This window comes from Anticarsia gemmatalis, chromosome 21 (genome assembly GCF_050436995.1).
Source record: "Anticarsia gemmatalis isolate Benzon Research Colony breed Stoneville strain chromosome 21, ilAntGemm2 primary, whole genome shotgun sequence".
Lineage (NCBI taxonomy): Eukaryota > Metazoa > Arthropoda > Insecta > Lepidoptera > Erebidae > Anticarsia > Anticarsia gemmatalis.
This window is the reverse complement of record NC_134765.1, coordinates 1422663-1440252: the sequence shown is the minus strand read 5'-3', so window position 1 is coordinate 1440252 and position 17590 is coordinate 1422663. Positions and strand designations below refer to the sequence as shown.

Sequence of the window (17590 nt, the reverse complement as noted above, 5' to 3'; positions counted from 1 at the left end):
AAGCGCTGAAAGTATGCGCGCAAAATATTTAATAGATACAAAGTAGGTTGTAAATAAATACGCCGATTCCATTTACTCATTTATTTATTTAAAATTCACATACACACTTATATAATAGTTTTGTTTTGTTTGTACCAAGTACAAAATTAAGGTATAGGTACTTAAACTGTATTTGCATGATCAATAAATACAGTGAATAACGGTATTTATAGCGTATTTAACTGCATTAAAGATACAATTATACTCTAAGGTATTATTGCTAGAAACTTTTTTAATTTTAACAAAAACGGGGTTATCAATTTTTCAACAGCTTGCTTAACCGTATATTTTAATGATAATAGTAAAAACATAAAAAAACTTTAGTTACTTGTGAATAATGCGAAAACAAGGAAAAGTTGTGATTTACTACATAACACTATGTAAAAAAAATAGTTTAACTTAGTTAAGAAGAAAAAAAATGTTTAATGCACGCATCTTAAGCCGAAGTGGAAGTTCTATGTATCTAATTATAATATAAATAAGTATCCTTAGCTGTTCAGAATTTAATTGCTATCATATTACATTATACATTTTGAAAAAGTTAAAACATTATTATATTTTATACCTACCTAGGTAGGTACTGTACTCAAATCGCGAACTTAATTAAGTAAATTCGTTAATATACATAAATAAAACAGTACTTATGCGCATAAGAAAAATAAATAAGAAAGCAGATTTATGATGAAGTAAGAAAAACCTTAAAATATTCTTAACAAATATAAAATTAAATAAGCAATCAGTAACGCTATCACAGTGGAAACAAAAAAGGTAAAAAGTAGAAAATATTTTCAATACATTGTTAAAAGTAGGAAAATAAATTAAATTATAATTATTTTGTTTCTATTCTTATAACTCAGGGTCGGGAGCGTCAATGGCGTATCCACATCTTTGTAGAGCAAGTTTTATTTCGCCAAAAACGGTTGGGTCTTCTATTGTCGATGGTAGTTTGACAAGTTGGCTTCGCGCCAATTTGGCTATGGCACCTCTGAGGGCTTTGCCAGACCTCGTGCGGGGCAGAGCGGGAACGGCAACAGCCTTCCTGAACGCAGCGATGGGACCGATCAGATGACGGACTAGAGCAATCAGCTCTTGGATAACTGTAGTTTCGTTTACGATTTCTTCATCTGCAAGCAAATCATAATAATTACAAACCAGCTCACAATTTTTTAAAGAATAATTATAAAAAATCTGGAGGCTTCGCATCCTCTGCGTCGGAATCGGAGCGTACAGTCCGCACAGACCGTAAGGATCTGTCACTTCGTAGGTATTACTTTCTGGCACTCAAATGCCGAATCAGCGGAAGCAGTACCATAGAAATTTTATTTTAAATAACAAATCCATACGGCCCGTGAAAGCGTAGGCTATGAATACCACTTACCGTCTTGCGGAGGCCTCATCACAAATAGGCACAAAGGCACGTCTCCCTTCGTAGGATCAGGGGCTCCCACCACCACAGCATCAGCAACCCTGGCGTGTCGTAGCACAACGTCTTCAAGAGCTGAAGTAGACAGTCTGTGACCGGCCACGTTGATGACGTCATCGGCGCGGGCTACCACCCACACGGCGCCCTCTGCACTCATCCAGCCAGCATCTTGGGTGTCGTAGTAACCCTAGAATTTTAAATTTCATTTGTAATTTACATACATTATTTTATCAAAAGTTCTTCTTCAAGAAAATGAAGCTGCCAAACAAATTGAATTCCAAAGCTATTAAGATTTTTTTCTGAAGCTGGTAACTCTTAAAATCTAGGAAGGTACTTTTTAGAAATGTTTTGGATAGAAGTAAGAGAGCCGTGAACGAAAAGCTACCCTTAGTATGCTATTTTAACCTATTTTTATAACAATGTAATGGTGTAATCAAATAATTAAAGAAAACTAAAGACATTTTATAATTGTGCTTAAGTCTTACCGGGTAAGAATCAAAGTACGTTTCCTTGAATCGCTTATCGGCCTGCCACAGAGTAGCTGCAAACCCAGGTGGCAAAGGAAGCTTCGCCAACAGCCTGCCTACCTCTCCCGCCTCACACTCTTTACCGTCTTCTCTAAGGACACGAACTGAAATAGAATAAGGCACAGAATAAGTAATTTGTAATTTCCGAAGTTTAACATAAAAGATTAATCTAGATAAGTCTTAGGGATAACTTTTGCTCAGCATTGGGACACAGAAACAGGCTAGATAAAAAAAACGTAATAGATGAGAGTCGGGGCATTTTTCTTCTACGTTCTACTTGACATAAATTTTAATCTAAACACCGAGCAACAATGAAAAAAACCTGAAACCTCGTGATCGGCATGCACGCTACAGAAACATAATCAGTTTAAGTCAAAAAATAAAATTTTTGTTCGTAGTTTTTATTGTAAGTAGGTACTAGGACTACTTATAACTTTTCTTTAAAGTAAATAAAATGGAATTCTATAAATACTTACTATCATATCCAGGTACCGGATATCCAGCAGAGTGAGGAGGAACAGCCTTCACTCCATACCCAAGACACGGCGCCGTGATGGGTGACCCTGACTCCGTCTGCCACCAGTGGTTCAGTACTGGCACCTCGAATATACGCTCTGCCCATTGCTATAATAACAAATAACATTACATACACATACATATGTACATGATATTAAGTCTGTTATACCCGAAGTAGATAAAGGAGTATGAAATAGTATAAAATGTTAGTTCCATGTAATAGTGGGCGAGCCTATATACCGGTCACGTCACGTAATTCCGGAACACTACTGAGAATAACTGATTTTAAATGATTTAGAAATTGGTCCGACTAGGGGATCAAACTTGGGACCGGTCGGATACATTACCGACCACGCCACAGAGACACTCACATATGGGAATTTTCATTGCATTTGATTATGGTAATGCATTCAGACACCATATTAGTAGAAATTTCGATACATGAATAAATTATACTAAGATATGTATATTTGAACTGATTATACTAGATCGGAACCTACTTACAACGTGTAAAAATGTGGCGAAAAATTTCGCAATGCGTAGGTAAGTAAGTATAATGAAATTTCAAGGTGAAACACGTATTCGTAAGCGTTATATAAGTTTGTTTATTAAATGTTAATTATATTACATAATAATAAATTATTGGATAATACAACATTTAACCTGTAGGTACTCATTAGCTTTTTATAAAGAATGTTTTATTTCCATGACTTTTACAACGGTTTATTCTCGTTTCGTTTATGAACACATGGTGCTAGACTGACAAAACATACATACATAAGGACAAAAAGGACATAAAGTAAGGACAAAATGCAGACGTGAAAGATTACTTTAGCGGCTGCCTTTTTTCATACTCGCGCAAGTAGGTCAAACGTCTCTTATGTCTAGCTTATACCTTGCCTGGCCTATGCATTTGTAATGTGACTAACAAATACAACAATCATTGGAAGTAATATTTATATAGAACGGCGTCGTACAAAATACATGTCGTTTTATCCGCTCTACCCATTTAGAATAGGTACTGTTCATTCCTTCTTACGTGATGTGAGGTGTAAAGCAAAAGTACAGTGCATACACTAAAGACATACATAAAAACTACGTTAGTACGTGACAGTTTAGATAGTTAGTTCTCAGTTGTACTGTTTTCAACAAGAATTTTGCGTAAATTATCTGTTTAATATAGCTTTTTATCACTTTTTTTTACTTTCAGAGTTACTTATGAAACCACGTATAAAACAATCAAAAAACGGTTTTCAATTTTGACACAGCGGTACTCTCAAAATCATTCCCGTTCTTTGTTTCAATGACGTTTGGTCTATTTTCTTCGTAATATCGTAATAGAAACACTGAACCTTACAGAAGGCACGTCGTACGTGGTTCACGGGTCAATACTATACAATTACTTAAACATACAGTTACAATGGACTGCATTAATTTACTTAATGTACACACTTGCCGTTACACTTCTACTTCATTAAAAAAATCATTGATTTTTTTAAATACCGTTCAACGATAAATGTTTAACACTCTATCACTACTTATGTTCTTTGTTTAATACTGTTTATTTAGCATAAGTTGTTAAAAAATCTGTAAAAGCAAAAATATGTAACGAGTATGCGAAAAAGAGACCATAAAAATATAAAGAATCCACGACTGACACACTTTTTAAAGCGCCTTTTAAAACGATAAGTCTAATTGATATACAGGACTTTTTATCCACGCTCAGGATGTTTCACTAGGAAGACCAAAAAATGTTAAAAGGCAGCTTTATAGAAAGCCTGAATCCCGAAGTGTATTCTACTTCGGGATTCCTTTTCTACTTTGTTTCGAATATTAACTTGAGTAAAATCAAATTATTCTTTTATAATTATTTGTCTACAATACAAGTCCTAGAGAATATTGTAATTATGATGTATTCAATATTACGAAAAGTTTTTTGCTCTCAATAGTAAGGCAGCCTTCAACAGTTGTTCAATAATGCTCCAATACTCACCCTGGTATCATGATCACAATGTTCTCCAGCGATGAAGATGGTCTTGAGAGATTTGCTACAGTACCGCCTCGCGTACTTTGCGTTAGGGTCAGCTCGCTTCAACACGCGGATAGCAGTGGGGATGGTGAAGAGAGCGTTCACGCGATGCTGTTCTATGATCCTGGAGAGAAGAGTTCAGGTTTATGAGAAAATTGCTAAATAGGTAACGAGTCAGGCATCAGAAAATACATGCGATGAGTTCCAAGGTCTTGTAAGGAATAAGTTAAAATTTCCATTGCAAGGATTAGTAACTTGTTTATTTAATTAATATTTTCGATTTATAAACCACAAACTATGCTACCTACTACCATGCAATGTATCATGGTTATCATAAGTCCAGTCAATTGTCCGATTGCTACTTCTTAGTTCAAATCAAGTTAAAACTATTGCCAATTAGGTACTTACAATTGGAGCAACTAAAATGATACCTACCCGTTGTCAGACAAAATTAAAATAACTCGCACTCGAAAGATGGCAAAAAATCCGACTCCCTCGCAATCTCTCTCTCTCTCTCTCTGTCTCTCTCAAACAACTGGGAAATCTTCAATGTAACTTATTCCTTACCTAAAATACTGTCCAGGGTCCGGAGTCCTATCGGGCTTGCCTTCATACAGCACAGAAGTGACTCCAGCTAGCAGTGGTCCGTAACAAATGTACGAGTGGCCGACCACCCATCCAAGGTCGGAAGCTGCCCACCACACACCCTTCTTCAGGCCGTAGACCATGCGTAGAGTCCAGCATAACGTGGCCGCATGACCACATGGTCGCTGGATACCTTTTGGTTGGCTTGTTGTTCCTGAATAAAGAAGTACAATTAAGATTTTGAGACAGCTGCCTTTCGGTCTTGTTCGTGTAAACAGACAACTCCTGCACTAAGAATCGCTCTTGTGTAGCGGGGACTTTCACAAACATACAAACAACGTACACAAAGTACGGCCAGACTCGAAACAACTATTTGTAGATCGTCCCATGCTGGAATCGAACCCACGATGTACCGACGCAATGGTAGTGGCTTGGATTTCAAAAAAAAGATACGATTATAAAATGGTAGGCAATGCTCTAAACGTTTTATTATCATGGTAAGAAGAGGTGATCCGCTTTGGTTCTTATGCTAAAAGAGCTCCAACGGCGGCTCTCGGTTCATGAAAATTATTTCCAGTTCATCAGTAATTTTCTAGATAAAACAAAACACTGACTTCTTTAAAAGACAGTTATAACATAAGACAGCCTGACAACAAACAAAGCGGACATTTTTTCTCCTAAATCATTATTATTATCCCGGCTTGACGAACAATGCCTGCGAAAGATTCCATTCCTTTTGTTGAAGGAGATTCGCAGCACAAATAAAGACTACCTACTGATCGCGCTAAAACATTTGTTATTTCCTTTGCACCGAGTTTATCTGATCGCAGATTGCAGATAAATTCCAAGGTTCTGGCTTATTCAAATGTAAAAGGAGTAGGTACTGTATTCTGAATGTATTTTTAACAACGTCAATGAGTAATTAATATTTATGAGGGAGTTTTGGTACACAAATAACTTCATTATACATTAGGTATTTGTTGTAGGCATCAAAGGTGACGTTAGCATCCCAGATTCAATGATCATTTAGTTGGTACGTGTCGAATTTCTAACAACTTATTCTTATTATTAGGTGTTATTTATGGGCAAGACAACTACAAAATGCAAAAGCAGTCCAAGATCCAGAAGACAATATGGTAAATTGTTGTGCAAAAACACATGGGCGAGTGTGAGGTTTCCGGAGACGCGTGCAGGAGAAAAGGGGGAAGGCTATTCGTCTACGAGTAAGAGAGTATGATCATGTCCTTTCCAATTAGGCACTATCTGTAGTGTACCATTAGTAATTGCTAAGCCAAGCGCAACGGAAATATACACACTCTTCCTAATATATCAATCTCATTAGTAAACCGACGCGAAAGTTATCAATGTAGAAATTTGACGTGGTCTTTAGGTACTAAATGTTATGACTGTCGACTCCATATTGCAGGATTGAGGATATTACTGTGAATTATCTCACCAAAACACTAAAGAACAATTTTTGCAAGACAAGAATTTTACTTCGAAATCTCTGCACAGTAGTAACAATTAGCTTCTGAAGCAGTCCATAAAAGTGTTTCTATAGTTTATTATGCAGAAAACAACAATAAGTAAAACAGTGACAATAGTAATTGTTTAATTAAACGTAACAAAGTTCAAGACCTAATTAAATAATAATTAATATGCCGCTGAACGGTGAATGTCATTCAATAGTTTTACGGTTAGAGGCACAGGTTGTTAGCCGACTTTAGTAAAAGAGGTTATATTGTTTAGTTAAATCACTGTTTGTTTACGTGATGGTCTGTATCCGATTGATCCCGGAAGGAAGGTTATGCCTCTGAATAAGTTAAGCTTTATATGGTGAACTATTAATTACATTAGCCTAGCCTTTCTTCCAACTATGTTGTAATTTTTGTCGCGATAAAAAGGGTAGAAGGCTTTAGAAGCAATGATGAATGCTTGAATTGTAGTTTTTCCATTTCCCTAACTCTCTAAACTACGCGATCGAACACGCGGGCAAAGCTAGTATTATAGAAAACTAGCTGACACGGCAAACGTTGCTTTGCCATATAAAAAAAAATGTGTCAGGTGTATGAAAAATAGATGTTGGCCGATTCTCAGACCTAGTCAATATGCTAACAAAATTTCATGAGAATCGGTCAAGCCGTTTCGGAGGAGTATGGCAACGAAAACTGTGACGCGAGAATTTTATATATTAGATAAGGATCATCATACCTGAAGTATACAAGATATAAAGCGGTTCATTAGCTTCAACGGACACGCAGGGCACAGGGTCTGCTTCTATAGCCTCCTCCCAAGATATGTCCCGCCCTGGTTCCAGGGGGCACTCTAGCACTCGCCGCCGCTGGTAGATAATGCATTTCTCTGGCTGATGAGCCGACTGGCAGAGAGCCTCGTCTAGGATATCTTTGTATCTGTGGAAGAAAATATACGACTGTGAATTAAGGTGGTTTATATATGGGGAAATTCGCTTTTGAAGAGTTGAATACTACTTTATGCCTGTGTCAATCACATTTTTTTTACAAAGATTAGCGTTTCATATCACTCGGGGTGCAACTCCTCCCTTATTCCGGGAGGATACCCTTACTCAGTAACGCTGCGGCCAACAAAATTTATCAAAAAAATTAGCCGCATTTTTTTTATTTGCGATTATATTTTGTAGAAAACAGACATATTTTAACTACAATAAATTACTTATTCAATAAAAGCAGGTATTGTTATTTAAAAGGTTTTTGGCCTTGCTTACACGTAATTTGCGATTTACGTCACAAATTTTATACATTAACAGTGCTATTATCATACTATGTTCAAATTAGCATTGCCTCATTTTATCATAATAATCTATTGTTTTCTTTAACTAAGTACATATAAACGGTAAAGTGATTTAGTTAGATAGTTTAGTTTGATTCTAATAACCGATTATTTTGAGATGAGTAAATTATGTAATGTAATCTACAGTCGGTACCTATAATTGCTATGGAGAGCGGGCGTAAGACATATTAAAACTACTTGAAAAAATAGTCCATGCGTTATGCGCTAGGGGCGCTGATCAGTAGCTCGATTCTCTACTACTATCGGACTACAGATAACCAACTAGCTATCGAGAAATTTTACACGAAAACCTTTTTAGCCTCTACCGGGCTTCGTAAGAACTATTTTGGCAGTACATTTAAATGTCAAACTCTTGATACTCGATAGTACAGACTATACAGAATTGCGCTACAGTTTCCCTACATTTCTTGTTAGTTGCTCGATCGACAGTCGATAGTGGTTGGAAATCGCTTTTCTTATTTTAACAACATTTCATCGATAGTCTGTCATTATCTGACAACTAATAGATCTTTGATCTATGTTCTAATATTCTTTATTTTATGATGATATTACCTGACAATTTTGTTAGGCTCCACCCCGCAGCTGGCTGCTATGATGACAGTAGGTTCTGCGTGCTCTATCCTTGTTCTCAGCTCACGGGCCGCGAAACCTACAAGAAATAGAAGATTTTTAGAGAAATCTACGAACTGCACTTATGTAATGAAGTTGCATATTCGCGGTAGGAAGTGAATATGTTTTGCAGTTTCGAAGTGAAGTTGCATGTTTGCAATTTAGCGCGACTGAAATAAGAAACAGGGTGTCCAGAAATTTAAAATTTACCAAAATAAATGTGTAAAATGCCACAATGTTTAATGAAATAAGGTTGTAAAAACAAATTAAATAAAAGCACATTTATTCATTTGATCATATAACGGAGCTACCTTCCAAACTAATGATAAACTTAATATTATTTACTAATTGGCCACTACATAGCGTATAAAAGGTCTCACCTCCAAAAACGACAGAGTGTATAGCTCCAATTCTGTTGGTAGCCAGCATTGCGAAGATGGCTTCAGGAATGAGAGGCATATAGATGAGCACTCGGGAACCCCTCGTCACTCCTAGAGAAGCCAGCTTACCGGCCAGACGGGATACCTATGAAGAATTATGTAATTTTTATTTGTGTGTGTCTATAACTAAGATAACCACGCTAGCCTTTTTTATACTAACCCTCTTATTCATAAACACACTATAAACCTATTTTAGTTAAAACACTACTAAAATATGTTTTCGTTTTTTGATTTCGCTAAAGAGTGAAAGAAACAAAACTCTTTATAAGCCTTTCATAACTTCATATATTTTTATGAATGAGGGTAAGGGTGCTAAGGTGGATAGCAGCAGCAGTATGTTACGCTTTAACTAGATTGTTGATGAGATTTTCTATTCGGGTATAGTTGACCGCTTCCAAGATGGGAGGATGACATTCGCAAGACGGCAGGACAGAGTGTTGTGTGACAGAGTTTTGTGCTATTTTTATCCAGATACAAATAGCACAAAACAGAGACATTTGGGCTTCTTTGGCGGAGGCCTACACCCGCGGAGGGGTTCTTGTAGATTAGACTATTATTAAAACGTAGAGTAATTCAAAAGTTGTTAAACTTGTTTAAAATAAATGGTTAAAAATTAAATATTAAGTAGTAATAAGTTAGACATTTAAGCATTTACGTAAGATAAAACTCTGTTTATTATATTTTATTTACAAGAAATAAAAGGCCTTTTATTTTATAGTTGAAAACCAGGATAGGACAGGCTGATTTTTCTGACATATCTACAGAAGAAGAAAATGAAGCTGAAGCCAGTAAAGTGGGGCCTCTCGGGTAAGCTTTGAGTTTCGTTTTTACAACAAAACGTCTGTACGGATGTGGATGCATTTTGGGAAGAAGATTAGATAGATAGAATACACTTATGTCAATTATCTAATACGTTAATGTTGCACAAAAAAAACAATATTTATCGAGAAACGGACATGACTGTTGCTTTATTTTGTAACAACATAGGTATAATTTGACATATGGAATAAAGCTGTAATAAATAATTTGAATTATTCAAAAATTATGACAAGACTTTTGAAAACAAAATTAATATTTTATTTCGTTATTCAACTGTCAACATGCAAGGTTATACACAATTGTACGTTGTATTTAAAAATGTTGACATAATAATATGTCATTTTGACATGTCAACTTAAATAAATATTAACATGAGTATTTATTTGTTAAAGTTACCAAAAAAACTATCGTGTTGTTATGAAAATAGACAATAAAATTTATCGATTTCATTTCAAGGTGCCCCAATGACTTTGAAGAGAATTATTTTAACTGTAAAATAAAACTTTTGTCATTTATCATATATAAAAAACTTTGATACATGTCACCTATGTCATAGAGTTGCGTAAGGTCTGATTAGTTACATACTGTTTTGTCTTTCTGACTCTACTGCTTCAAATATGATTGAAAGTGACAAAACTCTGTCTAACCAATCAAAGCTAGTAAAGTAAGACAGTTAACGGTCAGTAAGTGTAAGAAAATTAGGAAAAACTAACGCTCATACCTCAGAGGAAGACAAAAGTAGAGAAAATGCACAATCCGACCTTGTGAAGATTTCAAGTAAATGAGGTTAATGTCTTTCTTTGTATAAATGCATTACTTGATTGTAAGCTAATTATAACTTAAACGCACTTTTGTTAATATTATTTATTGTTTTATGTCCTTGAGATTCTGATATGTTTTACAATAAACAATGGACATTGGGAAAGTTTAATCACACGTTTTGATAAGACAAAGGTTTCGATTAAGATTTATATCTGAAGTCAGATTTAACAAACTGAAAAATCTTACACCTTACTTAGGTAAAAGGTCGAAAGCAACAGGCTCGCCCTGTATTTCATCCAACTCTGCCTACGTTTTCAGATATAAAAGGCGTCATATGATATTATGTATCTATTTATTAGGTCGGGTAAAAAGTCTTTTCGCATTAAAGTATGTATGAACTTGCAATGAAATCTTTCTCTACACAAAAAAGCTCGATATTTGGGAACCTCACGAGCTCACTGAAAGAAACCTAATGAACCGCGTACTCATTTGTGATTCTTGAAGCCAAAGAGATTTTATTAAAAGTTCATACATACTATAATGCGAAAAGACTTTTTACCCGAACTACTATGTACTTTACAAATATGTATACGCGTAACTAGGCATAGATGACTAGTCATATCCCAAGGCCAAATCTTTCAATCTTATTAGAATTCACCTTGTCGGAAATGACAGATTAAAAAGCCGATTGCATATTTTTTTTATTCCAAACATTCCGTATTTTATAAACTTTTAACAAGTATTAGAATTCATCATAGTATTATTTTCATTTCCTGCTGTTTCGGAAAAGATGTTGTGAGAAAAATGCCACGAAAATGTCATCTTGTTTAATATATAATAGTTTTGTTAATAATAATGTCGTTTGCATTGCTTTATCGCACTTGATGCGAGTACTTCCTTTGTTTTTGCATATTTTTGCAAAAAAATGTAAAAAAAAGTATGTCTGTAAGCGGTGAAGGAAAGCATCGTGAGGAAACCTTGCATGCCTTAAATTTGTTCAATACGTTCATTGAGGGCATGCAAAGTCCCCAACCCGCACTTGGTCAGCGTGGTGGACTTAAGGCCTGACCCCTTTCTCATTACGGGAGGAGACCCTTGCCCAGCAGTGGGACAGTAATGGGTTAAATTTATTTATTTTATAAGTTGTCTGGTTACGATAGTAAGAGACTCCCTTTTTTTCGAATCAAATGACCGTCATGTGTGTCGGCTCTCCACTAACCTGATCCTTAATCTCGGAGTACGTGATCTTCCTGACGGTATCGGTCAAGGGTGAGTCGTGCACTAGTGCGACCTGATCTCCTTTCCCAGCAGCCACGTGTCTGTCTACTGCGTTGTAGCATACCGACATTTCTCCTCCAGCCCACCTAGTACAAGAAAAATAACAAATTAAGCAGTCGTATTACATTTTGAGCCAAGAAATCGCCATTCAGCTAATTACTATTGATACTTTAATAGGCTTTTAAGGGCAAACTACACAACCCATCAAGAAATAAAGCATGTTTATAAAATAATGCCTTATTTCATGATATACCGGCTTTACGTGCTCTCCGAAGTACGTAGATCTACGATCTTCATTTCCTAACTTCGGGCAGTCTATAAGAAATGTTTTACAATAAATCTCAGAAAATACATTTTGGCCCGACCCAGGATTCAAACCCGAGACCTTTTGCGCGGCAATCGCATACACTACCGACCAGCGAGCGCAACTGGCTATGGGCGCCCCTGTCTACCTAAAATTCTATGACGCTTGCGAATCTATGACTTCCTATCACTTTCATTGTAATTTTTCGTACCCATATAGTAAGTATAAGTATATTTGTGGACTAGAAATACTAATTTTACACTAACGCGAGCCGGAAATGAGGTTTACTACAAATTGCATGATGTACGTAATGCAAAATAATTGAAAATGACATCTTTATTTAATATTTATTTGTACTATAGTTTGTCGGACACAATAACCGTTTTACATAAGATATGTAAATGTATTGAACCTACACCTAATGTAAATATACTGAATATGCAGTTACAAAACGACTTTTATATATTTTTATAAGGTACTTGGTTATTTTCCACAATTTTTGACCAGTTAGCTCGATTTTCTACATTATGTACTGCCTATCAAGGATTGACACTTAAAATGTACTTAATAATTAGTTCTTATGACACCCGCTAGGGGCGCTGGACCAGCAAAAAAATTATATACGCCGATAGCTGGCTAGCTGTTGATAATATTAGATAACTACTATAATTTCAGTTTTAAAAGGTCTTACCCCTGCTTTCTGAAGTAAATTTAGCGATATTTTATCTATTCAATAAGCACCATAATAATATTGACAGTTTGAATAGATAAATTACCACTAAATATGCCTCAGAAACCGGGAATTAATCATCCGTGAATACGAGGTCTCAGATTTTTTAATGATTTGGAAGTTAAGTGCTTTAATTACAGACTTTAAAGGAGAAAATACTCAATTCTACTAAAAAGAGCAAAACAGGAGATGCTGGAGATGATTTTTTTTTATACATATATTATTGATGATTGGATATTTTGTTCCGTGGTGCTAACAGTGACATTTTTTACAAATTGGTGCAACGATTGATCTTCATTGATTTTTCAATTACTTTGAAACTAATAAACAGTGTGTCGTAATTTTACTATTTTCATTGATAAATATACTGTTGAAAACAAAACTGTAATATTTATGCTTTGGCCAAATTTCAATGAACAAAATATATGTAGATTTTAATAAGTTAGTTTTGTAGATAATTTTTAAGTAGGTAATATAAAAATAAAGACGTAACTAGTTAAATATTAATCTATACTAAGTTAACCTACAGTTTGTAAGTCTTCAAATTAGATGTTTTTATGCACTCTTCATACAATAACATAATAAATATTAAAATCAAACCTAATTTTAGACAATGCCAAGTCCTCTCATTCTCAGATCATAATATAATTATATAATAAATACGAAAGTCTGTCTGTTTGTATGTTATGACTATACAGCTGAATCGATTTTGTTGAATTTCATCATAGAGATGGTTGAAGTTCTGGGATAGTGTGGATCGGCTAGTAGGTAGCCTATGAGGCTAGTCCCACTGGGACGAAACACAGAATTCAAAAAATATTTTTAATTTCAATCAGTGTTTCGTTCCATTGGTTTAATATTTACAAAATACAATTTTGTAGTTCAGTTGACAACACAATTTTGGTTTCATGAATAAAAATCAAGAATTCTTTTTGTTTATGGATTATGTATTATAGTAGTCCAACCCGCACTTGGCTAGCGTGGTATACTCAAGGCCTAAACCCTCCCTCATTTGGGAGAAGACCCTTTACCCAACAGTGGGATAGTATAGGGTAAAAAAAGAATAGACTAATGTGCCTATATAGAGTCGGTCTGTCCCGACTCTTCTTCTTATCGTATGGTTAGTGGTCAACCTAGTGTCAAAGTTGTTCAAGCCGCCCGAAGGCCTTTGACATGGCTTAACGACTGTTATCGTAGCAACAAGACCAACAAACCGAGACCGACTATTAATATGCCCTCCGAAGCACGGAGACGCTCAGTTCAAATACCACAATGCGGTCCCATAGATCTTTTACCGACCGATGAGCGCAACTGGCTATGGGCGCCTCAAGGGCGGTCTCTCCTGAAGGACAGTCGTGCCCGAAATAGTTGCACTATATACAGTCTAGTGGTCAGTCTTTGACCACTTAGCCACCTGGTCAAAACGTGAGCCAGTGCGATACATAATTTATAAACCTAATTCACGTGTTCATTAATATTAATGGCGAAACGTAAAACAATAGAGAAATGTAATACCAGAAAATAGTATGAGCGAAGACCTATATTTTAGCATTGAAGAAAATACTAATAAAGTCATTTATTTATGGTACTAGCCGTATATAATAAATATACTTTAGTACTAACCTTTACAACTTTTACACATAAACCTTCTTCAACTACCCTATCTATTAAAAAAAAACCTCATCAAAATCCGTTGCGTAGTTTTAAAGATTTAAGCAAACATACATACAGACAAGGCGACAGACGCGGGAAGCGACTGTGCTTTATACTATGTAGTGATTTGTAAATTCCCAAGGAGAGTTTACGTCAGACATTGAACGAAAGGGGAGAACGAATATTTAAGAAAAATTTTAAAGTATTTGGGAACTATTGTCTGTAGGGAAGCAAGTGGCTATGGGAAGAAGGCGTGATTTAATATTGTAAACCGTTTCTAAGCTATCATATCTTCAAGATAAGCAATCCACATCCTGGTGTTTCTATAGATGGGTGACCTTTTAAATATAACTCTGGCCTTGGTTATTGACGTAAAATATACGTAGGTAAATACTCTCCTGAATTTAATGAATTATGAAATTAACCATTAAGTAGACCGAAGACCAACCGAATGCCTGAAAGACTTTAACAATGGGTTGACTACTACCCACTAAATAAAAAGAACATCACTGTAATATTGAACTTTTTCTAGATATGTACCGATTAGTTTATCCAATATCAATCTAATTTTGACACTTTCACACAATATCCAGTCCTTATCCGTAACTTATCAAGATAGTTCGCAAAAATGAATGTAAATTTGTAGTTTTCAGACAGCGTATGATCGTTTTGTAAGTAAAAGATATTAATGTTTAAATGTTCATGAAATAAGTAATGTACATACCATTTAGTAAAAGGTGGGTTGCTGTTATCCAGGACTTTCTCCCATGGTTTGGTCCAGTCCAGCTCCTTGGCGACCTCGCCCCAGAAACCTTCGGGGTCATTGATTGAACGACGGTGAGCCTCTTGGTATTCAGGAGTCACGTCTATTTCACCTGAACCATAAGATAATTGTGTTATAAAGTTATAATGTTTAAAATTTTGTATTTTAGGGACGTTTCGTGTATAACCTGTAATAATAACTATCTAGTATAAAACAAAGGAAGAATAACCTTGCCCAGCAATGGGACCGTCATGGGTAAAAGTTATTTGTTTATTTTTTATGAAAAGTCCCAGAAACGTCTATTTGTCTGGTTGTAATAAATTCTTGCAGGAGTTTCATGCAGTTTCTGATTATTAGAATATTCGGCATAAATTTCTATAAATAGGCTAAATATAGTGAGAGGAGATGATGCATACCTTGAATTCATAGTGATGAAAAAGATAAAGTCAGCTTAATGTTATCCAAGTCATATGTGATTCAGGATCGTATACTAGACCCTTATTAAGTTAATGGCTACGGTAACTTTCTAAAACTACACAATCGTAAAGAATAAACTATCATAAATATATTAAAACAAAACAGCAAGGAAGCTAAGGTAAGAAAATCTATAAAGAAGCAATTATTTCTGAAAATTAAAAATAAGTAATAAAACCTTTAAATTGTAATTCATTTCTAGCCCTAACTCACACTCACACTCACGATGCATATCACTTAAACGTTAAGAATTATAATTATACTGGTCAAGAATAAACAAAATACATTGCTAACTTAATAAATAATGAGCCTTTGTGTGCATGAAAACTTATGCACTTCATTGCCATCTATCGAAAGCAATATTCAAGTAAGACTAGTTTAAACTATCAAACACTATTCAGGTTACAGCGAAATATACTAGAAATCGAACCCAACACCAATAGCTGTCGCGCCCTTTAGACTTAGAAAATAGTGACGTCACAATGATATGAAAAAAAATCATTCCTTTGCTTAAAACGAAGGCTACACTTACCAAAGCTCTCGATCTCAGCAAAAGACACAAAAGTCTTTTGTTTCAAAGCACTTATCGAAGACTCGAACTTATTTTTCTCTAACTTGGCCCCAACTTCGTTTTCTTGGTACATTTTTACAATAATATATAACAAATATAGTAAATTTAAAAATCGTCCTCCCCTTTTAAGTAATGGGAAGCCACTGGTGGTTATATCGAACTAAATTTCAAAGAGCGTTTTAGTTTGCATATCAATGTATCACCTTTTAACCTTACTGAATTATTTAATAGTACACGCTCCGAAGAGACTGGTGAACGCTACACTAATAACACAACAGTTTGTAATCACATTTAAAGCTCTTTTAATAAGAAAAAATAACAATAAAAACGTTTTTACTTGAATTATCATAAATATGTATATAGCGTGAAAACTTCTCGACTGATTTTGATAGGACTTTTACTGATTATAGTTTATAACTTGAGTTGGTATTTATGAATAACGGTAGAACAGCTTTACAACACTTTGGTCTGTGCTTACCCCCATGTTAAGAAGGCGTGATTTTATGTGTGTATTTATACATACATGTATGTATAATTATTCATTTTTTAGGTTCAAAATCACGACTTTTTTCCGTAGGGGTAGGCAGACATAATAATTGGAATTTATTATGAAAAAGGTGTGATTATAAGTATGTCATATTATTATATTATTTGTCGTAAAAAGGTGTAAATTATTCTATACATATGTAAAGGGCAACCTTCGATTTTGTTGCTAATTCACCTTTACATTTTTTTCCTTACAGTTCTTAATTTCAGTTGTAATTTGACAATCATAGATATGTTTATTTGATATCTATATTCATAATGAAAAGCAAAAGAGTTTGTCTGTTTGAACGCGCTGATCTCAGAAGCTACTGGTTGGAATTGAAAAAACAAAATTGTGTTAAATAAAAATCAATTTATTAAAAAAGGAAGTGGTAACATTACGCTGATACAGGAATGATGACTGAAGACGTAATGAAAAATAAAAGACGTTGTGAAAATGGGAAAACTTAAAATCTACCCGGTCGAAGTAGCGGGCGACAGCTAGTAAGTAATATGATTAACCGTCAGTTTAATGCCTTCTGTAGCTCGATTTTCTACTGCTATCGAATACCGACAACCGACCTGTCATCGAGAAATTTTGTATGAAAATTTGATCAGCGCCTCTGACGGGTGTCGTAGGAAATATTTTGGCAGTACAATCTAAATGTCAAAATTTCGATACTCGACGGTACCGGCTGTACAGAATTGCGCTAC

At 35.1% G+C, this 17590-nt stretch overlaps 1 protein-coding gene across 1 annotated transcript; it reads right to left on the bottom strand.

Moving 5' to 3' along the window:
- Positions 1 to 66: 66 nt before the first annotated feature.
- LOC142982311 (acyl-CoA synthetase short-chain family member 3, mitochondrial) lies at positions 67 to 16492 on the bottom strand. The gene is made up of 12 exons (XM_076128742.1): positions 16313 to 16492; positions 15268 to 15418; positions 11798 to 11942; positions 8938 to 9082; positions 8501 to 8597; positions 7331 to 7530; positions 5102 to 5333; positions 4499 to 4658; positions 2466 to 2613; positions 1948 to 2093; positions 1418 to 1649; positions 67 to 1163 (listed from the first exon to the last, which is right to left on the bottom strand). The coding sequence occupies exons 1-12, from the start codon at positions 16422 to 16424 to the stop codon at positions 886 to 888; spliced, it is 2046 nt and encodes a 681-aa protein (XP_075984857.1). The 5' UTR covers positions 16425 to 16492; the 3' UTR covers positions 67 to 885.
- Between the last annotated feature and the right edge of the window lie 1098 nt (positions 16493 to 17590).

Excerpts from the sequence above, each read along its gene's own strand:
- LOC142982311 (XM_076128742.1), bottom strand. The coding sequence starts at position 16,424 with ATGTACCAAGAAAACGAAGTTGGGGCCAAGTTAGAGAAAAATAAGTTC. Across the intron at positions 9,083-11,797 it reads ACTCCGAGATTAAGGATCAG|GTATCCCGTCTGGCCGGTAA; the intron begins GTTAGTGGAGAG and ends AATTCTTCATAG. Across the intron at positions 5,334-7,330 it reads TTATATCTTGTATACTTCAG|GAACAACAAGCCAACCAAAA; the intron begins GTATGATGATCC and ends TTCTTTATTCAG.